This window comes from Lampris incognitus, chromosome 2, assembly GCF_029633865.1.
Source record: "Lampris incognitus isolate fLamInc1 chromosome 2, fLamInc1.hap2, whole genome shotgun sequence".
NCBI lineage: Eukaryota > Metazoa > Chordata > Actinopteri > Lampriformes > Lampridae > Lampris > Lampris incognitus.
In genome coordinates this window covers 124,865,015-124,892,292 of record NC_079212.1, presented here as the reverse complement: position 1 = coordinate 124,892,292, position 27,278 = coordinate 124,865,015, and the positions used below count along the sequence as shown (strand labels likewise).

General features: G+C 44.0%; 1 protein-coding gene across 2 annotated transcripts; it reads left to right on the top strand.

Annotated features, from left to right (window-relative positions):
- Window positions 1-2,903: 2,903 nt before the first annotated feature.
- LOC130107797 (rho GTPase-activating protein 40) lies at window positions 2,904-27,278 on the top strand. Of its 2 annotated transcripts, none has more exons than XM_056274556.1 (15): window positions 2,904-3,037; window positions 9,530-9,762; window positions 10,424-10,644; window positions 13,437-13,515; window positions 14,864-15,009; window positions 16,118-16,283; window positions 16,706-16,797; window positions 17,612-17,689; window positions 19,386-19,545; window positions 21,347-21,429; window positions 21,831-22,043; window positions 22,496-22,639; window positions 23,259-23,410; window positions 24,715-24,770; window positions 25,263-27,278. In XM_056274556.1, the coding sequence occupies exons 1-15, from the start codon at window positions 2,964-2,966 to the stop codon at window positions 25,367-25,369; spliced, it is 2,004 nt and encodes a 667-aa protein (XP_056130531.1). In that variant the 5' UTR covers window positions 2,904-2,963; the 3' UTR covers window positions 25,370-27,278. The 2 variants fall into 2 exon arrangements, with proteins under 2 accessions (XP_056130531.1, XP_056130530.1); XM_056274555.1 differs by lacking the exon at window positions 2,904-3,037 and adding an exon at window positions 5,880-6,305.

Below are 27,278 nucleotides of genomic sequence, written 5' to 3'. Positions count from 1 at the left end.
GTTTTGCGCCTTCTAAATATCGTCACATAACTGGTGTTGCTCGCTAACGTTATTTAAAAGAATAGAGTAGGCTAGTACCGAGTTTGACGGGTGCTGCTGTCGTTGTTCCTCTCGAGTGTGTGCGTAATGTTACCCGCCAGTAGCGTAGCAACATTCTAATGCACTTTGATTGGTTAGTTTCTGTCATTGCTGTTGCTATGTTATTGTTCTAATGCACTTGGGTTGGTTAATTTCTGTTATTGCTGTTGCTATGTTATTGCTGTTGCTAAGGAGAGAGAGAGGGAGAGAAATGGGGGGATTAAGTGGTTGGATTTCACTTTTTTGTTACTCGCCATTTGGCGGGTAGGCTTCTGAGACTTACTCGCCATTTGGCGGGTAGGCTTCTGAGACTTACTCGCCATTTGGCGGGTAGGCCTCTGAGACTTACTCGCCAATCAGAAAATCTAATCGGCTTTGGCGGGTGGCGGGTGTTAATTTCGGACCCTGGGCGCAAGGATATCTGCTATATATATTCAACATCATGGGCGCTGGACGGGAAAATGACAGCTGCGTTGGACTGAAACTAGCAAAGACACTTGCGTTGCGCTTGGTGCCACTTTGCGCCGGATGTAAGATATAGAGCCCCAGCATTGCTTCTTTGTTGCAAAGATCTACATCCACCCGATGGTGACTTGTGCATTTGTTTTGAAAAGAAGAGAGAGAGAAGTAATGGTATAGTGGCAAGTCTTAAGCTAAATTTCTTGACACTTAACCATTGTCAAAGGAGAAGGATTACCACACGCCTTTATAGCAATGAAGACAGATCCAAGGATGCATTTTAACGTTTATTTGCCTTCTTAAATTCAAAAAGACTATGTGCTCCCCACTAGTTACCCCCCCCCCCCCACACACACACACGTACCCACCTGGCCTTAAAGATATCAGAGACAATCAGAATTAAAGGGGCGGGGGGCAGAACTCAGGTAAACTAAGGTAGATATGGGGGAGAATACTAAACAAATCAATCAATGTTCAACATAACATGAATGCGTCCTTCAAGCACCTTCTTTTTTCTGATGACGTCTCTTTTTCTTTCCGAAATTTTCTGATGACTTTGCCCTGGTTAGCCTAATAAATCATGATGATGACGTGACCTATAAAAAATAAGCGGACTCCTTTGTCAGTTGGTGTGACTCTAATTTCTTAAATTTGAATGTTAATGAGACCAAGGAGATGATTATTCACTTTAGGAAAAAAGAGGTCTCCCCTGTCATGATTTAAGGTCATCCAGTTGAGATAGCCCGGTCTTATAAACACCTTGGTGTCCACTTGGATAACAAACTGAATTGGATGGAGAACACCAATGTCATTGTTAAGAAATCTCAGTCCAGATTATTCTTCCTTATGAAGCTGAGCTCATTTGATGTCAGTAAGAAACTCCTGCAGGTATTTTTATGCAGGGATTCTTGCAAGTGTCATATTTTATGCTGCGCTTTAATGGGGGAAGCACATCAGTGGAAGACAAACAGAATTAGTAAACTGATTAAAAAGGCAGGTTCTGTTTTTGCCCTGAATCCAGATTTCCAAGAGGTTACTCTAGTGACCATTGTACATCATGAAGGCCATCCTTTAAATTCTATTTTTAATTATTTTAAAAGTTCCTTTAGTGAATGACCGGTGATGCTTCGGTGCTCTTCAGAGAGATTTAGCAGGTCCTTTGCTCCAGCTGCAGTCAGATTCCTTAATGAACATCAGTCATGGCCTCGAGAAAAAGTATATTGAATTTATCTGGATTATAACTGTACTTGGTCTTTTTTATTGTTGCTGTTTATATATGCATCAGTTAAATGTGGTGTCCGTTCCTGCATATAATCATGTCAAGTCTATGATTGTTTTTTTACTGTTGTTTATTTACTGTGCACAATGACTGTCTTTGTCTATTGTTGACATATTTATGCTTGTCTAGTGGCAAATTAATTTCCCCTTTGGGGTTTAATAAAGTTGTCTATCTAAAGAGCAGCACAGTGGCCCAGTGGTTAGCACTGTTGCCTCCCAGCCAGAAAGTCCTGGGTTCAAACCCCAGGCCGTCCCAGGTCCTTTCTGTGTAGAGTTTGCATGTTCTCCCTGTGTCTGCGTGGGTTCCCTCCCACCATTAAAAAGACATGCATGTTAGGGTTAATACTCCTGTCCGTGTCCCTGACCAAGGCAATGGAAAAAAGAACTGGAGTTGGTCCTCAAGTGCTGCAGCTGCCCACTGCTCCTATACTATAGGATGGGTTAAATGCAGAATACAGATTTCATTGTAACTTGCAAATTGGTTTTTTTTTTCTAAAAGCAGGTGTTTGCAAGACATACAGCAATGGGGTAATTGTGCCTATGTCCCATCTGTGTGTTGTAAATTTTTGTCAGATTTCACAGGAAATCCAACCCAGAGACAATAATTTGGAATCATTATACAACAATATTTAATCCACAAGATTATGGTCTCATTTGGATGTCGGTCATATAGAGGCATCAAAGTTGAATAGAGACTGATAAATAATCGGTGAAAAACTCCTCATTGCAGCTTTGATGTAGAATATGTTTCCTCCACTCCCCCTGTCCCTCTGTTGGAAATGAAGAAGCGCTAGCCAGAACCAGCCAGCTAGACCAGCCAACAAACCAGACAGGCATGCAGCTGGTGTGGCCTCAGCCCATTACAGCCAGGCGTGCAGCTGTTCCAGCTCTGGCCAACCATCCATTCAAATATTCTCTTACAACAGTTGGTGTCCAAGTCCCACTCACCCCCCCACCCTCGTCCTCCGACTCCTTTCCTGCCCCAGGATGCGACAACGGTGACGTGCCTACCAGTGCAGGGGAGACTGTCCTTGTTCAAATGTGTTTGTCCATTGAGGAGATTACAAGGAAACAGCTTGCCAGGGGCAGGCAGCTGCTGTTTCCTACCGCTCACAACAGTTTCTTTGGGGGGGAGCGACGACCACATCATGCCGTGGGGCAGAAGCGGATCGGTGGCCCGGCAGCTCCTCGCCGGCCGAACCAACGTACGGGTCAAGGCCAGGTAGGATTAGGCCTTTGGTTCAGCTGGAGCTGAGTTCACTAGTCTTATGGAGACTTGAGGGCTCCATTATACCTCCCCTTATTAGAGACCAAGGTGCCTCATCAGGGCCCTAAAGGAACCATTATCTGTTTAATAATCAGCACAACGAGTGTTATGGATTGTTCCTCAAAATGCTGACAGACGTTTTTTGAGAGTTTGAGTGTTACTTTGATCGAAAACTGCATTATTGTTATTGCTATGCCTACACTTTTATCATTTGGTATGAGTACTTGTATCCTTGTATCCCATGAAGTAAGAGTAATCACTTTCTCAAGGCTCCATGACCTAACTGTTGAATTCCCTGAAGCCTAAGAGGCTTGCAGCAGAATTTAACCACGAGGATTAAAGACCTTTCTGCTTTCTGGATCAGCCAGCCGCCCCGTCGCCGGTAACCAACCGGATTACTGTGTTTCATGGCTGGAGTCTTCACTTGGGGTTACTTTAAATTAATTCCCAACATATTGTGCATACTCGTAGACCACCGTTTGACGTTCGTTTCATTGTTGTAAAGCGATCCGTTTCCTGCTGATATTTCACACTAATGCAACACCAGTAGAATGAGACACAATCCCTACGCACTGACATTCTCACCAGCGCACGTTTTCAATGAAACAGGAATAATGTGGCTGCACATGCTGTCTGATTTTATGGAGCCGTTTATTGTCTTGGCAAGGTAGAAGGATTTTTTTTCTCCCCCAGGTTTAAAAATAAGACAAGAATGCTTTTCCTCTTAAAGGTTCCTGGGGCATAACAAGGAAGCTCAGCCAGACCAGGCCTTGAAACCTCATTCCTCTTGTTAGTCGGCCTTCAGGGAATAATGTGTGGTCAGGTTGCAGCAGGCATACTTGTTTGAGCTCATTCATGCTTTAAAGTCTTGAGGGTTTTTTTTACCCCCCTTGACTTAGCACAGTTTTTTGCAACTTTGATTTCAAAGTGGAGAATTTTTTTTTCAAAAAATTTCTTTTTCTTTATGCATGCTCAATAATCCAGGTAAGAAAATCACAGAAAGTTGAATCAATTCATTTGGGCACAATGTTTATTGAGAGAGAAACGTTTCATCACTCATCTAAGTGACCTCTTCAGTCTCAACTGACTGCAGGTATCCCCACCCTTATAAACAATACAGTAGCATAACGACCAAAACCAAAGATCAGTTTCATATGCCAACAGCTGTGAGCGTTATCTAGAGTTTCAATTGCAATCACCATCTTACAACGCTGTGATTGCAACTATTCCCCAATCCTCTGTGAATGGTACACATGGCCATTGTAACTCTCGTTAATGGTAACGACAATTTGCATATGAAACTGATTGTTGGCTTTGGTCATTGTTGCACTGGATTGTTTATAAGGGTTGGGACACCTGCAGTCAGCTGAGACTGAAGAAGTCACTTAGATGAGTGATGAAATATTCCTCTCAATAGTTAACGTTGTGTCCAGATGAACTGATTCCATTTTCTATGATTCAAACAAAACAAAACAACAAACGTTCAAATCAGTTCTGGTAGAGCGGGTAATGAAACAAGACAGAAGCTTGATGGAACCAGAGATGAACGACGAACTAATAATTACTGCTTCAACTCGTCCTTGTAATTGTGGTTAGGACAACAAATTTCATGTCAGTTTTCACAGAGACATTATAGTTTCCCATCTCTTTAAGACTCTCGTCGTTTTTTTCCCCCGAAGATGTGAAACTGCGTTGCGTTTGCACGAACACCCTGGCAATTTGCATGTGTACATCCATGTGACTTGACTGAAAAGAGATTGCAGATTGCGTGTTATCACTATTTCATAAAAATATGATACCCCGCCCCCCCATCTTACTAGGATTTACCAGTTTGTTTACATGTTTACCCTGATAGAGCCGGTCAACATCCGGATGACAGGATAGAGAGTGAAAAAAAAGGAAATGAGTGGAAGACAATAAAAGCGGGGTAGGTGGGCGGAGGGTGCTAATGACAGGCAATGTTGACTGGCTCATTTCACTTGATGAAATTGACAAGTTTTTTCTGTCTTTATTGCTGTCTGTCACTCATGTTTTTCTTTTTTTTTCTCTCTGTTGCTGTCTCCTCTCCTTTTTTTTGTCTTTTTTATTTCCTGTTTGACTCTCTCTCGCCCTCTCGCCCTCTCTCTCTCACACACACACACACACACACACACACACACACACACACACACACACACACACACACACACACACACACACACCTACCTACGTACCCATATACTATCCATACTTGGGTATGAAGTCAAACTCGGTGGTTAGTCATGACAGTATGAATGCTGCAGCTGTTAGCTGTCCTCTATATGTGGATAAGGTGTGAGATTTAGTATGCCTTGTCATGAGAGAGGTATGGCCTAGTAGGTAAGATTAGCCCTTCTGCATTCTGAGATTCACCACTAGCAATATGGTTGCTATGCAAGTGTGGCTGTCAGCAAAAGGTCCTTGAACATTTTATCTATTTGATTAACTTAATTCTAGCCCTACATAGTTGCAGTCCAATGGCTGCTAGAGTGTGTCCTTTATTCAACAAAGGATCCTTGATTAATTCAGCATAACCAGAGTTGCAGGCCATAAAAGTGCTAATAACGTGACGTGGGACTGTTTCAGTTTATTCCCTTTCGTTCAGGAATGACTGAACCTCCTCTTGACAACAGCTGAGCTTCCAAAAGGAAGCTGTTATTTCCACATTATGTTTTGGGGAAAATGGTCTTTTTCAAAAAGTGGTAAAGCGATGTGCTGGGCTGTGAGAGATTATTTAAACTGTTTATGTGTGAGGTTAAAAGGGCCGTCAAGCATGTGGGCTGGGTGTGTCGGACGAGCACAGTGAGGGAGGGGACAGGTGTGAATGACGTAGTCGCTCCTCTTGCATTCCTTCTCCGGCTCCAGTTGGCCCACTAGCAGCCCTGCTGCCTATGCAAAGCCCTGTGGCATTGCTCTTACTCGGCAAGTCAGCTACACTCAGAGAAACCAGATCAGGCAACACACTCACACCCACACCGAGTCAGCAGGACAGATCTGAACTTAGTGTTAGTGCTACACTGCGGTTGTTTCTGGATTCGTCTGGCATTGTGGATATGGGAGGCAGAGAGGAGCTGGTGGTGAGTAGACTGGCTCACACCATGCAGTTTCATCGCACAAGGCTGAACCGATTCAGGCTCCGTCCGATCCGAAGCCCGGGCAGTGGCAGGCGTGGGAAAGTATTTTCCCCCATCCCAAAAACATCCAGGTAGGCCCACTGGGACAGAACCACATTTTTGGGGACGCATCAGTTTTCTGTATTGATCCCAAAAAAACATTTTTTCAAATATCTTCAGTCTGTACTGTGGGTGCTTTTTCCTTACTGTTAATATTTGCAAAGCCGTTGATGGCAGATAGAAAACGGCCAGGCGATTTCTTCTCCAGCTTCCAGATGCCAAGCATCTGGACACTGCTTGACATCCTCCTCATCATATTCTTCATGTATTTTATAATTCCATTATAATTCTGGTATCCTTTTTCAGTGTTGTATTCTGTAAACTGTGTACACACAACATCCATCGCACGTCTGTCCGTCTTGGGAGAGAGATCCCTCCTCTGTTCCTCTCGGGAGTTGTTCCTTATCTGATGTGAGGGTCTAAGGACAGGATGTTGTATAGCTGTAAATTCCGCTGAGGCAAATTTGTAATTTGTGATATTGGGCTATCCAAATAAAATTGACTTGACTCCATGGTGTTAACCACAAACGCAGGGGCTCCAAGTCATTTTTCAGGACTTAACCCAACCTTTTGGGGTGTTTTGAGAGAACTGACCCATCATGCGATATGCCTATCGCCATAATAGCTTTTCATTTCTTTCGGGGATAGAAAGCATGCCGCTTCTGTTGACTGTGATTAAGTTAATCAGTGTAAATCACATTTCGGTGGCCTTACGCATACGAAATAGTAGCGATTGTACAGAAAACGGCTTGTTTTCTATTATAACAGGTGTCTGAAATTCATATTTGACCAGAAATGTAAAGCGTTTTGAGTGGCTATTGCAGCTAGAAAAGCGCTATATATAATGCAGCTTGATTGATTTGACTTTTTTTGTTTTCAAAATAATCAGTTATTACATCACAACGTTCACACTAGGGACCTGATTTCCATATCAGATTACCCAACTCAAATTCCCAACCCCATATCTGGGAAAAGACTGCCCTTTCTACACCAAGACCGCAGATCATGGATACAACGTTTACTGGAGCAGCTCACAGGCTGTGGTTGTGGCTGCAGATCCATGCTCTTTAAAACAACGGGCCTCATTCAATCATTTGTTGGTACAAATTTGTTCTTACACACCCATGGATTTTTTTTAAGCTCTTAAGATTGCCTGACAGTCACAGCAAAGCCTGATGGTTATTTGTAAATCCTTCCCACTAACTTCTATTGTCTACCTCTTGCAATGAGCAATCACCCAGGCTTACAAAGACACCGGTGTTAGCTAATTGGTGTCTAAATTGATCACCCAGGTTCCACACTGGTCTCTGAGACAAACTTAAGGGTTAAAAAATTCCATGGGTGTGTAAGAACAAATTTGTGCAAAGGAATGATTGATGAATAAGGCCCAGTGTATGTTGCATCCACAGGTCGTTGCAGATTCTGAGCTTGTCTTGGCTCTGACAGCTGTGCGTGATTTGTCTGATGTCAGTAGGCCTTGATATTCTATGGGGAGAAGAGGCCTTGCTGAGTCTGTATAGGTTTGTCTTTGGGGTTAGTCAGTATTAACAGGAGAAAAACTGCCAACATGATTATCTGAATATTTTATGATGACGGTTCTCTGCAGCCCGAGGTCTTACATATGATCCGAATGGAGCTGACATGTCTCACGTCATTCACATGAAAAGAAGGCCTATTGTGAAGTGCTGTGCTTATTCTACTCTGCATCCTCGCTATCTGTGTAACAGAATGAAGCCACACTGGTTTTAAAAAAAAAACGCAGGTTTGTAGTGTGACCTGATTTATCTAACTACAGTGGAGAATTAGTGGGTTTTCTTTCATTCTTTCAAATTGTGTGTGGTACTATGGGACCGTATTAGTATAAGATATAAGTGTACGACACGTCCCTTTTCTTTTGAACCTTGAGAATTCTTTCTCCATGGATGTATGTGGAAAATCTTCCAGGGAGGGAAAAGGCCTGTTTTAGAATGACAGTTCTCATTGCTTTGTATTGTGCCAGCGATATGATGCAATGTCACCACACCAACTACGAGATCTTAAAGACCAAGAATGTTTCTTTCTCTCATATTGACATCAGATTTACATCTGCAAAGTACATCCACAATCTTAAAAGTGTGTCAAGAAGAAATTCAATGAAACTGGCGATTCGCGATACGACCACTTCACGACTCTGACCTGCCGTAAAACTGGTTTAACATACCGAAGCGTTGATTTCAGAACCGACCGCTCCACCGGTGGACCTCGATGAGTATCAGAATGTCACATTTCCTCATCATGACATCAACCTAAAGCACGCTAGGTATACCCGGCTCTGATATCGTTGAACTATCTACCTCGCCATTGTTTTGGTTTTTTTTTTCTAACCACAATCCATTCTTCACATACTGATGAGGAAGGGAACTATGTGACTGGTTTCAAGATGAATAGACGCGTTAGTGTGGAAAGGCTGTAGAACCAGTACTGATGGCATTCCTCACAGAAATATGGAAAGCCGCGCCACTCTGAAAAGAAGCCGCCTTTACAAACATCGAGTCAGCTCGTCACTTCCTGTCTGCGTAACCGCCAGGTCACAACTCGGGGCCCGAGGGGGCCGCCACTCCTCAACACTGAGTTTGCAGTGATTTATTTCCACCTCCCTGCGTGTCTCAGTTGTTTGAGAACGGTATCCGCTGTTGTCTGTTTTGTTGCAAGCATTCAAAGCAGAGTCTCCCCTCTCTACCTGCGTTTATCACGAAGACTGTGAATAAAACACGGGGTCTTACTGAGGTATTTTTTCTGCACCTTTATGTTGTCATATTTTTTTATTGAAGATTCATGAAGTCCGACAAGAGGGTGTAGCCTATGCGTGCAGTGTCGTAGTGACACCTAGTGGTAAGACGATGTACTTCTGCCTCCAGGCCACATTTTCCAAGAACAATAGAGAGCCCCTTTTGTGTCCACGCTCGCCATTCTCTCTCTCTCTCTCTCTCTCTCTCTCTCTCTCTCTCTCTCTCTCTCTCTCTCTCTCTCTCTCTCTCTCTCTCTCTCCCCCCCCCCCCTCAGTTCGGCCCCTTCCTCAACGCCGGTCCTTTTGTCTCTCCATCTCTTTGGGCTGGGCCGGCTAATTTACCCTTCTGCGTCGCTCCGGTCTTCATCCGCGGTTGTGACTTGTGTGTTCGTTTACGTTGCATCGCTGTTCGGTTTTTTTGGGTTTTTCCCCGTGGCCGTGATTTGTTTGATCATCTCCACTACGTGTTTGTATGTTTGTGTGCATCAGAGATCTTAGCCCCACCGAGATGAACGTGGAGCCCTGGGCTAGCCCGCAGGACCAGGCAGCCGCTGAGCACACGTACCCCACGCACACCCCGTCGCTGCTGTCAGCCCAGGACCAGGAGCAGCACCCTGACAAACTGTGCCTGGACTCTTTCTGGAGTGAGGTGGAGACCATACAACAGGGGAGTGGCTACACGGATCTCGACAGCACCAGGAGAGATTCCAAACAGTCAGAAGGTAAACAACACTGGGCCAAAAAAAGGAAAAGAAAAAAGACAGAATAGAATGCAATACAGTACAATAGAAACAATATATTTCCCTTTGCAATTTCTCATTTTGTGTATTTTAATAAAGGGTACCGACATTTGGTAAAATAGTACAAATCAAATCTCAGGGAAAATGAATTGTGTAGTAGGCAGACTCAAAACTATCCTGATAATGCAGACAAGAAAATAAAAATGTAAGTACAATATTGCTGTCTGGCTGCTGCAGTTCTGATAATGTTTTCATGGGTTTGCGTGGGGACAGCGAGCCCATGTGACTTGAAAAGCGGAGATGTTGAGGAACAACTGCAGTGTTCCCTGAGACGATGCTTTTTGCCATGGCAACATCAGCTCTGCGTGTCACATGCGGTGAAGCGGCACTCATCACTATGACAACACTATCAAACCGTCAGTGGCAGCCCTTTCATATGTGCAAGCCTCATAGCTGTTCACGAGTGATGATTTGAATAGTAATGTCCTTTTTCATCTGTTCAAACCATCTGTTTATAGGTGGCTAGGTATTCTTTTTGCATATTGTCAAAAAGATGTAAAAGGTCCACCGTCCTACTTCATAAACCTTTCTTGTGTGTGTGTGTGTGTGTGTGTGTGTGTGTGTGTGTGTGTGTGTGCCGCAGAAGGTGACCAGGAGGAACAGTGGCTTGCTGATGCCGGTCTTTCCACACTGATCAGCGAGGACAGTGAGGATGTCAACAATGCAGTTCTGCTGTCCACCTTGACTCGGACCCAGGCTGAGGCCGTCCAGCGTAGACTGGAATCCTACACACTGTCCCTCCGCAAGAGGAACAAACCACCGCCCCGCGACGTCCGAGACATATTTGACTCCCCGATCACTCAGGTCAGAACATGATGAAACCTAGCCTTGAAAGCCAACTCAAGATTCTGCAGGATTTGACCCTAGATTCACATACCAGACCATTATCACAAGTCAATCACTTAAGAGCTGTTTCCTAGAGGTGGACTTGTCCAAAAAGTGGACAGTCAAATCACAGCTTCGGAGACTGATCCAAGGGCTCTATGAAGTTGAGTTGCAACGCAGCAGAAGTGTGGACAACAATGGTGGCTGTTGTGAATGGTAGAGGAAGTTGTGTTAGAGAAACCATTTCATAGAACAAGTCACATGATGCAGGCATGTGTTGTCTTTTATCATGGAAACCATACCGCATTTGGTTCTGCTGTATTGAATCTCAACTATATCGCCCTCTTGGATCAGTCTCCAGAGCTGTGATTGGACTGTACACTTTTTGAAATCACTCTCAATGAAACAGGATCTTGACCAGCTCTCTTTGATCATTGTGACCAACTGGAGATTAATATTGCTCTCAAGGGTTAGTTGAAAATTTGTTAATTTGTAAAAGTTCAAGTCCACATAGCACCAATCATCCGCCTTTGCTGAAGTGTCTCGGAGAAAGGCATAAGGAGAATGTCCGCCAGTTCCAGGAGCGCTGTTTTGTAGTCAATTATAAATTCTGACCCTCCTGTTGATGGTTGCAAGCGGAAAAGGAAATTCCTCCACCCTAGGAATCACTAAACTATGCCATTTAATAAAATAGCTACATAATCTGCCTCCAGTGTTTTGAACACCCCCTTTGCACAGTTATCCATGTCTGCAAACATCCTACAAATAGCAGGAAATGTAAGATTAACTTGCAATTAATTTACTTTTTTCTGCAATGTGCTTGGACTATATCCACCCACGAGAAGATGATGAGGAACCTAATCCTATAATCTGATGTGATAATGAATTCAATTATGCAAAGAAAGGCAACTGCATTCCAGTATGTGCGCTGGTATGAACATTTCAAAACATCGAGAGAACGATAGTATGACAACCACAATAACAAGTATCACAGAAAGTTGAATCAGTTCATCTAGACACCGTTTATTGGAAGAAACGTTTCATCACTCATCCAAGTGACCTCTCCAGGCCAGTGGCCACTCTTTCAAGGATGAGGATGTGACCATCCTTGATAGGGAGGAACACTGGTTTGAACGGGGAGTCAAAGAGGCCATCTATGTGGGGGGGGGGGGTAAGAGTACATGTACATCTGTCACCATGTTACAATGCTGTGATTGCATCTATTCCCCAATCCTCTAGTACACATGGCCATTATAACTCTAGTTAATGCTCACGCCTATTTGCATATGAAACCGATCATTATTTTCGGTCGTTATGCCACTGTATTGTTTATAAGGGTGGGGAAACCTGCAGTAGGTTTAGACTGAAGAGGTCACTTAGATGAGTGATGAAACGTTTCTCAATAAATGTTGTGTCCAGATGAACTGATAAAACTTTTTGTGATTTCCTTACCTCGATTATTGAGCATGCATAAAGACACTAACAAGTATCGTTTTGAAATACATACACTAGATTATACATTTAGTTCTCTTTAAGTTCAAGTTTACTCTCATCCATGTCAGATTGCTCATAGTCAGAGTTCGTATTGGTGGGATGGGCAACATAAAGACGTGGACTAACTGTTTTGAAACAGGAAAAAAATGGTGTCCTGTTAGTGTAGTGGTCTATTCCGTTGCCTACCAACATGGGGATCGCTGGTTCGAATCCCCGTGTTACCTCTGGCTTGGACCGGCATCCCTACAGAGACAATTGGCTGTGTCTGTGGGTGGGAAGCCAGATGTGGGTGTTTCCTGGTTGCTGCACTCCTGGTCAGTCAGGGCGCCTGTTCAGGGGGGAGGGGGAACTGGGGGGAATAGCATGATCCTCCCACACGCTACGTCCTCCTGGTGAAACTCCTCACTGTCAGGTGAAAAAAGAAGCGGCTGGCGACTCCACATACTCGGAGGAGGCATGTGGTAGTCTGCGGCCCTCCCCGGATTGGCAGAGGGGGTGGAGCAGCGTCCAGGACGACTCAGAAGAGTGGGATATTTGGCCGAGTACAATTGGGGAGGAAAGGGGGGGCCCCAAAAAGAATTGCCTTGAATTATCAAGGTGTCTAAATTTATTTGGCATTGAAGTCAGGAGTAGTGAGTGACAGGTCTCTCTCTGTACACATTGGAAAAGAGTAAGTACAATCACCAATAGGTAACAGCTGCACATAGTAGCACTCCATTGTCCTATAGTCACATGTTTTGCATTGCACATGCGAGAGACATTCAGACACACACAACCTCTCGTCCCTAAGTTTGCATGCTGGAGAATATGAAACTGCTCTGTTCCCCTGCTGTCGGCCAGGGTTCAGGGAGACGCTTGACAATCATCCTTGTGTATTCAACTGTCATGTCCCATGCAAAGGGTCTGACACAGGGGAATAAAAGGGGAATCGCTTGCAAAGGCCACGCTTTGTCCAGGCTGTCTGACTGAGCAGCCCTGAGCAGGGAATAGAGAGCCTGTTTTCTCTGATCACTATCACATGAACAGGTTGTCTTTATCAAAGCTAGGTCCTCTTTTTTATCTCTCTGTCGTCATCTGTTTACACAACTGACGAGATGAAATGGAACTTTTAATCTCAGCGGGTGGGGAAGAGATAGCGTTTGTCACATTTCTCCCCTCCAAGAACACCCTTCGCGCGTTCGTGACATGAAAGGATGAGGGTTTTATTTTCTTTATTCCATTTTAAAGTTGTTCCTGTTGTTGACGTATATTTGCATGCTCTCAATTTTTTTTTCCAGACCCTCCTCACCAATTCCCAGCACAGCGAGGACCTAGCCCCAAACAGTATGGCATCAGTCGCCAAAACACCGCTATCAGGTAAGAGCGTGGGTGTGATGGTACAGCGAGTTAAAACTGAACACAGCAAGTGAGTGAAACGCTGAAACCCCAAAGGGGCAAACAAGAGAGCAGTGACAGTACTATTCCAGCCTTCCCAGACCGAGAAAAAACGTGGTGCAGACAGCAATGTGATGTGCAGTCATAGTGCTTCCTCTTATCAATGAAACATCCTATGCTGTGCAGCTATCCCTTGCTCTTTATTCTTCTTGATTTTCTTTTAAATCAGTAATTATTCATTTGAATACAAAGGGTTTACTCCTTGATTTTTTTACAACTTGATATACTTCCTTAATTCCTCAAGGGGGGGTATTCTCTTTTGGGCAGACAGCTAGTGTGGCATCCCTTAAAAACATAGGGTTAAGTATCTTCTCGAGTACACTTTGACCTTTATGACAGACCTCTACATAGAGCTGATGACTTCACTTAACACTATGCTAACCTGTCAACCCTAGTTGTCCTATCAGATTACATGTCAGCAACCCATAAAACCTCTTCTCTGTCTATATACCAATCCACTATAATGTATGGACAAAACAACAAGGAAAAAAAAATCTCAGCAGTCAAGCAGCACAAGAAAACAATTCCCATGATCTGATGCGCTGAAAAAAAACCCAGAACATGCAGGCTGACGTGAGAAATGCAAACCTAGTATGTGCACAGTCAAATGCTCGAGGAAGTGAAAATGTTTTCTTTTGACGACCTGATAAATGATCAGTATAAAGATCTCGCTCACGTTACTCGTCACAGAGCGAGGTAAAGTCAAGCCCTCAGTTCATTTAGGGGACATTTGTAAGACCGACTTCCCTGTTTGATTGCGGTGAGAGATACATACATATTTGCAAGAAAAGGGAGATGTGGCTATCTCACGTTTCCTCATATTTGCTGAGTAGTTTGCCTCTGTTGTTCCTAGGGGGCGACAGCGGTTCAGGAGGTAGAGCAGATTTTCTGATAACGGGGGTTGCCGGTTCGATACTCAGTTCCTCCTTGCAAAAATGTTGAGGTGTCCTTGAGCAAGACACTTAATCCTTAACTCCTGATGAGCTGGTCGTTAACTTGCATGATTGACACCGCCATCGGTGTGTGTGTGTGTGTGTGTGTGTGGCTGGGGGGGTGGGGGGGTGGCACTCATTGATTGTAAAGCACTTTAAATAGCTGTTGCAGCTGGAAAAGTACTATATAAATGCAATCCATTTACTATCCTTGAGTTGTCTTTTTATCATCTTTGCAACATAAGTTTCAGCACGCAATCATGCAAAACGAAACGGACTAACAGATCAGCATGTTATTTTTTTTCCGTGTGCATTCGTCTACTTGTGGCACTTTTAAGACCTTCAACAGCAGCATCATGGGGCCCCCAAAGAGGAAATCTTCTTCACAGACGTGGCCTACTGCGAACAGGCTGTCATCTTCCTCAAACAAGCCAAACTGCCCCAGAACAACGGCCACCGCAGGAAAGAGGATGGCACCCTGCCTGTAAGTCTTCTCCTCCCCTCTCCGTTTGCTTTTTTCTGTTCTTCGAACAGCGTGGTGAGAAATCTCCAGAGCATCTGGGAATTTTGACGGGTGCATTGACTGGTTTATTCCCAAGAGTCAGAGCAGAACTGAACTGTACAAGTGGGACAAGTATGCATTATAAAGGTTGTTCCCCCAGAGACTTGCATTGCATGGTGGCCAAATATTCACTGGCTGCCATGAACCGACCAGGGTGGGGTTGAAAACAAAACCTTTTTCAGCATGGAGAAGAAAAGAAAATATTAGAAATTATTGCCTGACTGATAAATGTTTTCGAAGATTATAGAAGACGTCAAGATAACAATAACAAATTGCTTTTCTTGTGAAAGTTCACAAGAACTTTTAAACTCGACATTTCTTTTTTAAAACTGAGGGATTTTATGTGCTTGACTTATCTGATCTGCATAAGAAAATAAGTCTTATTAGTTCGCTAACAGTTCAGGATCCTTTTAGGTGTGAAGGCTTCTTGCAGGTCTTAGATAGTTCTCTCTCTCTCTCTCTCTCTCTCTCTCTCTCTCTCTCTCTCTCTCTCTCTCTCTCTCTCTCTCTCTCTCTCTCTCTCTCTCCCTGTCATTTTAAGCCAGTTTTAGTCCGCCCTCCACCACCGGTGAAACAAGTTTTAAGCAGAATAGTACAAAGGGAAGGTTGTGGGAACAGTCCTGCAGGTCTGTGTTTGTTGTCTGAGTTTAATTAACTCTTCCTGCAAACAGGAGAATTAGTAAACCTTGAGCACCTCCCTGTGAGTCACCCTAAGCCTTGCACTGGGATGGGGAGAGTTTGTAGACGAGAATTATGTAAAATGTCTTACCAGATGTCTGGATACTATCTCCTTTCTGACATTTCCTCTACTTCTCTTTCTTTCTATTCTCTGCTTTGTCTTTACCTTTTTTCTGCAACCTCTTTCTCCAACACTTCTATTTTATCTTCCTCCAATCACTATTCCTTCCTGCTCTGTTCTTCTTTCTACCACTTTTCTCTTCATTACCTGTCCTTCTCCCCCTCCTTTGTGTTCCACTCTTTTGCTTTCTCTTTGTCTTTCTGTCCCTCCCTCTCTCAATGTCTCTCCCAGAGAGTTATTTGCCCCCGGTGTCGTCTGGGGGTGACCCGTGTGCAGGACCTGTCTCACGCCGACATGAAAAAGGTCCGTCAGCTGGCTCTCATAGACATGACTGCCCTGTCTGACCTTCTGGAACTGGAGGTGAAGAGGCACAAGACCTGCAAAAGAAAAATCCCAGGTGTGGTAATACACACACACACACACACACACACACACACAGAGTTTATAGGAAGAGCTCACATGTGGTAGTAACCACAAACCATACACTTACACATATACATGTGCACATACAGTAAAGCATGTGCTCAAAGAATCTATACACTCACATGCTCATAAAACACATATATATTTTATTAAGTGTAAATGAATTACTACTTTACACACAATAACATGGTCAGAAAGTCTCTCTCTCTCTCTCTCTCTCTCTCTCACACACACACACACACACACACACACACACGCACACACACACACGCACAACAAGTGAAGACATGTTTTTTTCCTCCCCTGCCGTTTCAGCTAAATGCACGTGTCAGGCAGAGGGAAATGTGAAAGGTGGAAGTGAGGCTGACAGTTAAATGAACCTTTTCTCCTGTACAGAGAGCGCTCTCTTTGGCGTGCCCCTGGCCACCCTGCTGGAGAATGACCAGAAAGTCAAGCCCAACACCTCAACCCCTCTCTTCCTGCAGGCGGTGAGCATCCATGATATACACATCTGAAATATGTAGCTCAACAAAATGTCTGACCATGATGACAGAATGATAACTTCCTTCGGTCGTGTAGTTAGTCATTAAAGGGTTTGAGTGAAGAAGATAATGCCAAGAAATACTAAGCATCTCGGCCAGGTACAATTGGGGAGAAAAAGGGGGGGGGGGGTAAAAAAAAAAGAAAAGAAGAAATACTAAGCATCTCAATGTGGTATTGCTTTATTTAAATGGTTCGAGGTCTGCTTGTTATTGTTATTATTATTATTATATTGAAGCTGTCCTAAACAGCTTCAAATGTAGCTTTGTGTGTGTGTGGGGGGGGTATCAAGTGTGGGAAAAAGTACTATTAGTTTTTCTCCAGTCCTGACAATCTATGGTGTCATTTTAAATGTGTAATGCACAAGTCATTTCTTCAGAAAGAGCAAATAAGACCGGATCAGTATGCATGTCTTCTGTATGCAAACTCCTTTGACCACACCCTGTGCACGGATGGTGTTTCATTAAACAACCAGTAGAGGCAGCGAAGAGATTCAAATGTGCCGATGCTGCTCTGGGTGCTGGGAGCCTTCCCTCCCTCTCGCTCTGTTTCTTTTTTCTCTCCTATCAATACTGACCCTTTTTGTTTCTTTGTCTTATCCGTCTCTTTCTTCCTTCCTTTCTTTGTTTTTGGCTTTCCTTCTTTCCCTCTTCTCTTTTATCCTCCTCTCTCTGTGTCTGACTCTCATCCTCACTCCCTCTCTCTCTCTCCCCCCCCCCCCCTTGCTCTTGCTCTCTCGTTCGCTCTCTGTCTTGTCTGCAGTTACTGTCCTTCCTTGAGAAGAAGGGGCTCGATTCTGAGGGGATCCTGCGGGTTCCAGGATCTCAGTCCAGGATCAAGGTAAAACATCTGAGTGCACCTCAGTTCCTTCAAATACACAAATGCACCACGGTTCATACTGCAGGAAACAAGGCCTTGTAACAGCAGATTTGGCCTGTTTTTCTGTGTAACGGTCAGCTGTGTCCAGCGTACAGAAAATGTTCTGTGACACTGAGGCGCAACCAAATTCCTGACACTGGAAGATGTAATACATGTTTGGAAGTCACTGTTTAAAACAAAGCATATTTACTCATATTATGAAAAAGATGAAATTTGGAGATATAATTTCACTGTATATATGACGATAGGCTGTTGTTAAATTTCTGCTCTATGATGTTCAGTGTACAAAAAGTCTGGTAAGTACACTAAAGTTATCAGCTGAGGGTGCTGTTTAGCGCTAAAAGAAAGAATAAAAGGACACGCCAATGCATAGAAAACAAATCAGTTGAATATATATAGATATTGCTGTGATGGCCTGGCAGCTTGTCCAGCGTGTCTCCACGCCTGCCACCCAAGGAATGCTGGGATAAGCTCCAGCATCCCACGACCCTAAGTAGGATAAGTGGCTAGGATAATTGATGGAATGGATGAAAGGACATGTATATATTATATAAAACATTTTTTCCAAAACCGTCAGTGGTGTTGTAGGTGCTCAACTAATGAGGAGCGGAATATCAATGCGGATACAGGAAAACTGGATCAACACGGATACAAGAATATCAACACGGATACAGGAAAATGTATTAAAATGTTTTTTTCCTGTATCCGTGTTGATATATATATATAGCGTTTTTTTTCCAAAACCGTCAATGGTGTTGTGAGTGCTCAACTAATGAGGAGCGGAATATCAACACAGATATAGGAAAAAAGGTTTTAATACATTGCAGTACAGGCCTGTTTCGTGAGTCTCGCACTCATCATATATATATATATATATATATATATATATATATATATATATATATATATATATATATATAACATGCTCTAAGATAATGCATTTAACAAAAAAATGTGATTCATAGAGAACCCAGTCCAGCTTTCCACATTAATAAACAGGAGTATGATCTGCAGTTTGTCTGATAATTTTCGTCTTTATCTTATTCTGACAGTAAAAGATGTTAACATTTATTATCACTATCTGACAATATTATTGCTCCAGCCTGTACATTAAAATACAAGTTTACCTCCATGCATAGTCACATACTCATTTACATCCATACACACCCAGGAGCACACAGGTACGACTGCATACTATAATCGGATATACATGAGATTCAGTGGGACATGGGGAACATGGGTTTACACACAGGTACATAAAAAGACTGAGTGGCATGTTTTGTTTGTGCTGCTATGGCAAAGGGGATGAAACGCCTACTAAAGCAGACTTGCCTCTAGTCTATGAACCTGTACCTACAACCATATGGGGGATAAAGGGAAGAATGAGGTGGGGCTGTGCATGGGGCTGTGTGCTATATTGTATTGTATATATGAGTGCTTTGCATGTCAACAATAAAACAATAGAAACAGGCTCACAAAAAGATACCCTATAGAAATGCAAAAAAAATGAAAACACTGATTTAATAATGCTAACCAATATTTCCATGGACTTGACGCATTGCTAGATAGTTGTCGGTGTCCTTCAAGCCCAGAATTTGTCATACAACCCAAAAGAATCCAGTTTTCCTGAATGTGTCTCAATGGGTCCTGTCCTCAGCTGCTGCAACAGAGCCTGGAGACAACTTTCTACTCAGGAGCAATGAGCTGGGATGACATCAGTCCCAACGATGCCGCCGCGCTGCTCAAGAAATTCATCCGAGAGATGCCCTCCCCTCTGCTCACCGCCGAGCACCTCAACACTTTCAGCGCCGTCAGAGGTGAGTGGCCACAACCACCTATGTAACTACAATGGTTGGTTCCTGCAAAGCAGTTTAGGTTTCTGCCAGTTTTACTGCTGACAATTAGCTGGTTGGAGATGAGATAGCCAATAGCAGTTGAAACTATTTTTGAGAATTTTTTCCAGCCATTTTAGCCTTTATCTTTAGTGAGGCATAGAATAAAGGGACATATATGGTAGACAGTAGGGAATAATAACATGCAGCAATCCAGTATCTCTGATTTAAACAGAACCAGAACGCTGCAATCATGTCAAAGCTCACGCGACACATGCTTCTCTATACAACATCGACTCCCCATTTGAGATCCCTTCCAAATATTTTCTAGGTCAGCTGGAAAGATTCCCATGTTATTTTATCTTAGTTAGTGTTGAGCAGTTTCGTATAGTATACAAGATTTAAAATCTTCATCATCTGATATTGAATAAACAGTATATTAGACGAAACCACAAGTGCAGCACCAACTTTAAACACCTTTCAGCAGTACGGACTAGCGGTCAGTGAGGTTATCATATATCCAGATGGTCTTGGTTTGAACCCTTCATGCAGCAATACCTGTCATAGTATTTTGGGCTTAAAACATAAGACATGACCCTGCCTGCTCCGGAGGCATAGGACCAGCTGGAAGACTCTACATCTCAAACAGAAGGTGAAAAAAGAACCTCCAGCTGGGATGCAGTGGGCTGAGATCAAATCTAAGTGTGCACATGAGACTTGCTGTGCATCCATCAGGCTGTTTTTACGTGTATTTTGAAGTTGAATTTGGATGAAACCCAGACAAATATAGCTCATACAATCTTGCAAGGAAAGTTGATGCACTCACTTGAGGCAGAAAAGTTAATGCACTATGACTTTATGCAACATAAAACTTTGCCATTTGCAAATAATTTGTCAACTTTGTGGTTTTTTTTAATATTTTCAATGATGTAGTCACACACACACAAGTTAAATCGCTTAAAACCAGCTGCTATATATGCAGCTGATATGCATTTTGTTATTTTTCATCTTTTACTGGCTAAAAATTCACCCAACAAATGGCTTGCAACATTACTGTACTTTTTTTTTGCAAAGTACCTTCATGCTCAATTGTGATGTATTTACCACATGAAGAGCAATCATTGTGTGGTGCATCTGTACCCAGTCGATCCTCAGTTAATGTATGTACACATCCATGCCCCCTTCTTGTCCTCTGCTCCACTCAGCTGGTCCTCTGCCTACTTGGCCAGCCAGCTCAACATGGTTCAGATCATAATTAACTAAGTCTCCTTAACCTGATGACAGCACTGTCTAACACTTATCTTCACTGCTCCTGCTAAGTGGGGCAATAACATTAAGATGAACAAGTCGATAGCCTTTTTTAGATGCTGCCCTGCAGTGACACTGTAGGGCCACAATGATTAGCCAGTGTTGAGGTCTAACAACTACCTGTGCATTGGTCACAGCATAAGAAAAATGTATTCATATTAATATCATCTGATTTATTACCAGCTGAAGTGTAGGTGGTGAGGTGAATCGCTGTGCTTTGTGTGAAAATTGATGAATGATGTGTGACCATGCAGACATAAGCTAACAAACTTAATGGCTACCTGTCAGACTGCCATTAATCTTTGCACATCCTATTATTCTTACGCCAAACAGAGAGGAAATGAGTAGTGTGTGTGTGTGTGTGTGTGTGTGTGTGTGTGTGTGTGTGTGTGTGTGTGTGTGTGTGTGTGTGTGTGTGTGTGTGTGTGTGTGTGCACTCACCCTGTCTAATAACTACCCTTGCCCCTTTCTCCCTCAGACATCACAGAGCTGAAGCAGAAGCTCCACATGTTGAACCTGCTTATCCTGCTGCTGCCTGAGCCCAACAGGAACACACTGAAGGTACACACACACACACACCACTGCACATACTCACATAATTGGAATACAACTATAAGGTGGCTGGATGTGTATGTGATACACAAGGCCTATGAACACACACACACACACACACACACACACACACACACACACACACACACACACACACACACACACACACACACACACACACACACACACACACACACACACACACACACACACACACACACATCAGCCATGCACCAACATCTTCCAAAGTCAGAGAGCAGTTGAGGTTTCCTACCACACTTGCACAACACCTGCAGCTCACAGTCACTTCCCCATGTGTGTGTATGTACATGTGCCTGCACATCTACATTTATTTGCTCAGATGCCTTCATCCCAGACATGTGGTTTCGTCCCCCCTCTCTCTCATCCAGGCTCTTCTGGAGTTCCTCAGCAAGGTGATATCCAGGGAGAAGAGAAACAGGATGAACCTGTGGGCCGTGGCGACCATCATGGCACCCAACCTCTTCCTCCACAAGGCGGTGCCCAGCAGGCTGACCGAGGGGGCGGAGAAGGAGAAGGGGCAGGTGGAGAAGGCCGCTGACATCATGAGGCTCCTCATTCGCTACCAGGACCTGCTCTGGACGGTCAGTTCAGTATTCACAGAGTCACTGAATAAGGAAACTTCTGGAGTAAAGGATTTGGAAAGCCGAACAGACCTGGAACAAAATAATACTATATGAGATATGTGGGAGAACTCAGTAGTGATACTGGTGGGAGAACAAGAGGATGGCTGGTTTTGTATAATTTCACCAAAATGTGAAGTCCAGGACTCATTAAGTTATTGAAGCCATTTTATGTTTCCGACACATTTTGTGGCATTTTTGACCGTTAAGTATTAAAATGTTCTCTCCGTTGCCCAACTGATGAAGGTTCCTTGCAAAAATGATGAATTTGACATGCTTGTTTTCATCAAGCAAGTTGAAAATGAAACTTGGATCACGAGTGTAACTAGCTTAAAAACACGATTCGTCACATGGAAACACACTCGTGGACAACAATGGCTGACTTGATTTTTTTTCCCCCCGCCCCCTCATAGATCCCTAACTTCCTGATGAGCCAGGTGCGTAAACTGAACGAGAACAGTAACCGGCGCTACCAGTTCTACGATCGCAGAATCAAAAACCTGCTGAGGAAGATCCACACGGACAGCCGGGACAAACCCGAAAAGAATACCTCAGAGGTCAGCCTGGTCCTGCAGCGCTGCGGCACGCACGCACGCCGCTTAACGTACACGAGGGCTAAGGGTTCAATAAATGGGCCAGAGAGTTGGCATTAATCACTATCTTCAGCCATTCATACTTGTATTTAACCTACTTTTACTCATCAAACCTGTTTAACGCATGCAAACGTCCATCTGTGAAAGGCATTTAACAGCCTGAGATATCTGAATAACAGGTTTATCAGCTAGCTGATCACTTTTTATAAACGGTGATGATTAAAAAAAAAACTGATTTGTTAATGGTCACTTACTGTGATTCCAATTAAAAGGCACATCCCTTATTTTTCCCATTATTATAAAAAATAAAATCAAACCACAACAGTAACTTGAGCAGACAGTAACATGCATTTAAATAGATAAAGCTTCATACAGTCCCTCATCGTGATTTCCCTTAAAAAAAGGAAGCACGTCTTTGTTTTCTCTAGTTTTCCTTTAAAACCCATCATGACAAACTCGTTCTATTTTATCATTTTCTCTGACGGGATGCATGCTGCCCCCCTCCCTTTACCATCATTGAGACCTCGCCTCCCTCTTGGCACACTTTGTTAACCGAAGCTTCTCTTGGTTGTGTTTTGTGTAGCCACGCCGTACAGTGAAGATCCAGGTCGGAGATCTGGTGAGCAGCACCATGGAGGTCCAGGTCAACATCAACTCTCGGGCGTCGGACCTCCTCGCCCAGTTTCACCGCCAGTTCCTATGCAGCCCCGACAATGGCAAGGGCAAGCTGCGGAGGTAGGCTGTGCTGACCTGGCTCAATGTGCAGTAACCCTGTGGTGATGAGGATGGCAACTTTCTGCACAACCATTGCATGATCTTAAGGATGAAAATATATTTTTCAGGGGTGTCCGGGTGGCGTGGCGGTCTATTCCGTTGCCTACCAACATGGGGATCCCCGGTTCGAATCCCCATGTTACCTTTGGCTTGGTCGGGCATCCCTACAGACACAATTGGCCGTGTCTGCAGGTGGGAAGCTGGGTGTGGGTATGTGTCCTGGTCACGGCACTAGTGCCTCCTCTGGTCGGTCGGGGCACCTGTTCGGGGGGGAAGGGGAACTAGGGGGAATAGCATGATCCTCCTACGTGCTACGTCCTCCTAGCGAAACTCCTCACTGTCAGGAGAAAAGAAGCGGCTGGCAACTGACTCCACATGTATCAGAGGAGGCATGTGGTAGTCTGCAGCCCTCCCTGGATTGGCGGCGGGGGGGGGGGGGGGGGAGCGGCCGGGATGGCTCGGAAGAGTGGGATAGTTGGCCGGATACAATTGGGGAGAAAAATGGGGAAATTCAATTTTTTTTTTCCAGTTTTACAACTAGTGCTCTCACCTTGCCTCTTTTTACAAACTAATATTCAAAGAGATATGATTGTTTTGTTTTTTCCAATTGTCGTTTCAGTTATTAGTTGTCTTTTCAAGCATATCAGCTGTTATCACAGCAAACCAAACATTCAAATCTGCCGAATGTGACTACCGATCGCTTTTAACTTCTGGCAATCAAACCTGCAAATTGTGCTAGAAAAGGTATTTTGTAGGTTACAGTTAATTACAATTTGCATTTTTCCTGCTTTTTCCCTTTTGGCAAACTGAGTGTGATACCTGATATGTATGAGAGATGTAGAGATTTATTTTGGATGTGAGTATAGTATCTTACAGATAAAAATAATGACTATTTAATGGCCTTATATCCGCTTACAAGTGTCTGGCTCCTCTTGTGCCAGACCTCAAAACCCCACATTAGCATTGCTGCTATTGAGGAGTCAGATGAATACGATGGGCTGTGTACATACAGAGTACTATAGCAATCCATTGACAGGTGTTTCTATGAGCTCTGCATATATATTTCTTAAAAAGTATGAAATTTATTGATCTGGGTTTCCCAAACTACATTCATTGATAAACTATTTAGATATGAACAATAATAATCAATATTCGGTGGGTCAACTTGTCGCGTTCCTTTTTTTTCCGGAGACTTGATGTCAGTTAAAGTCAACCTACTGGAATTCACACAATGATATGTGTACCATTTATGTCCCTCCCTCCAGAAACGGCTCTGTCACCTATCCAGACTGCGCCATCTACGAAGTTGGAGGAAACATCGGTAAGGCTTAATTTTGAACCGTTTTCCCTCCAACTGATTGGAGCGACGTTGACATTTGCATGCCTTTATGCTCAGTGAGCCGATGAGGCTAGAAAGGCCTTACGCAACGAGCTGTGCAAGCGCCAGAGAGATGCAGGCAGTGCATCTGTAGTTATCGGTGCAGACAAATGCTTATTACACACATGTACATGCTCTCATACACACCAAGGTTTGGCTTGTTCTGTGGACACGGTGAACAGTACTGTGTCTTTCATTGTCACTGTCTTACACAATATTATTTGTTCATTTGGATGGAGAATAATGAGTTTAGCTTTGCAGAAATAGTTTAATGCAGGAGAACAGTAGTGAGCCTGTGCCGAAGAACTCTTGACTATTAAGCTGAGCGCTATTTTACCATTTTAAGAACTGTTGCCAAAAAAATCAGTTTGGTTTTAAGTTTAATTTTATTTTAAAAATTGTGTGTGTGTGTGTGTGTGTTCATGTATTACACAGGTGAGCACTGTGTGGATCTGGAGACACACCTCCTGGATCTGTACAACAGCAATCCTGGAGGGGAGTGGTTCATTAAGCTGAAACCCAATGCCAGCCGAGGGCTGTGACGCTTAACGACACCACAAAGTGACGCTGGATGAGAGGACTTGGGAGATCAATGGTGGGAAGGAAGGAAGGAAGCAAGCAAGCATGGATGGATCCTGGGATAGGAGGACTAAGAGTCTGAAAGAGACGACCAGAGTGCTAAAAACAAAATGGAATCCTTCCCTCTCTGTGTTGCTTTCCCTCCTTCCTCCCCTTCTTTGGACAACCATGGAGGAGGAGAGCGCTGGACCAGTGATGGATGAAGCCCACTCTCTCTCTCTCTCTTACATCTCAGTTTCAGTCTCTCTCTCACGCTCTGGCTCATTTCTCTCTCTCTCTCTCTCTCTCTCTCTCTCTCTCTCTCTCTCTCTCTCTCTCTCTCTCTCTCTCTCTCTCTCTCTCTCTCTCTCTCTCTCTCTCTCTCTCTCCTTTCAGTATCTCTCTTTCATTCTCTCCTCACATCTTACTCTCCTCTTTTCCATTCCTTGGGTTTTCTTTCCCTGCGTTAGTGCGGGGCTGTGGTGCCGCAGCGAGCCCGGCGGTGTGGGCGGTTACCGCTAGCGGAAAGCCAATGGAGAGCAGTAGAGAGCAGCGGGGGCCATTCAGCAGGCTGGCCAAACTCTCAGGCAATCAACCCCAACCACAGTGGAGCAGATGGGAATGTGGAGCACCTCTGGCTATATAAGCATACGGCCTCCAACCGGCCAGCTGATTGACTGACTGAAAGTCAGTCTCTCTCTCTCTCTCTCTCTCTCTCTCTCTCTCTCTCTCTCTCTCTTCTCCCCTCTTTCCCCATTTTGCAGTCCTGACTATTTTCGATCACAAAGGGGTTGAAAATGGAGAGTTGGTGTACATCAGCTCCTTTCTCTTAATTATCCATGCCATTCATGAGGGGACAGAGACCCCGATGAAGTGATATCCACCCCCACCCCACCCCCCATCGCTGGCATTCTGCTGTCTCTCTCTCTCCCTCTCAGGGGTATTGTAAAAACCTGTGAACTTCTAAGGACCTCCATAACCTACCAGGAATAGTGTACAAAGAGACCAATTTTCTTTTTTTTCTTTACACCAAGGGATTTTGGGGGTGTCTCAGACTCGATGACGTTCACCGTACCTCTAAAGGGAGCTGTTAAAGACGGATAGTGAAGCTGGTCTTCAGCTTTCTGTTTTTGTTCTTAAAATGCACGGACAGACTCAAAAGTACTAAAGTGACTGCTGCGTATAATGATTATTTATATGCCTGTGACTCTGCTGTTGCTTCTGTGTTCATGAATGTGTTCTGTAGGAGTGAAGTTAGGCTGCAGAGGAGTTGCTGCACTCAGTATAAATAGTGATGTTGTGTGATGTTGCCCTCTCTCACCTGTGGGTTGGGGAGGTTATGGTGTTTGTGTACATATTTCTACATCCTCAGCTGTATTTTGACACATCTCGCCACATGTTTTTTTTGTAAAACAACTAAACAAATGACATTGCTTCGAGGAAAAAAGAAATTTCGTGTGTAAATATCACTTATTCAAACAACTGGCTCTGCACCTTGAAGGAGTATTGTTCGTTGCACCAGTGCTGTACATTTGACTTCTTAAACTGTGCTGTGATTGTATTGCTACGGATGAATTGTGTTGCTACGGAAATCCATTAAGCTATCCCTGACGCACGGAAACGAGCACGTGAAGGTGGCGACGTTTTGCGCCGACCATCGGACACAGACCCTTTGCTCCTCGGCCCGGCGCCATGTTGCTAATCGGCAGCCATTTTGTGGGAAATGTCTCTCGGACTCACCAGGCAGAGCGCTGACAAGCCAATGCAGCGCCAACATCCATCAGCACCCTCGCTCGGTCTCTGTCACCTCCCCGTAATGGGCCATAATGGCACCATGCAGCACAGAAAAGCGGCGAAGAATCGCATCTTTCTGATAAAGGAGTAGGTAATAAA

Bases quoted from the DNA above. Each gene is read 5' to 3' on its own strand.
- LOC130107797 (XM_056274555.1), top strand. From the start codon at position 5,992: ATGCAAAGCCCTGTGGCATTGCTCTTACTCGGCAAGTCAGCTACACTC. The intron at 6,306-9,529 runs GTAGGCCCACTG...TGTGTGCATCAG, and splicing joins CCCATCCCAAAAACATCCAG to AGATCTTAGCCCCACCGAGA. The intron at 17,690-19,385 runs GTAAAACATCTG...TCCTGTCCTCAG, and splicing joins GATCTCAGTCCAGGATCAAG to CTGCTGCAACAGAGCCTGGA.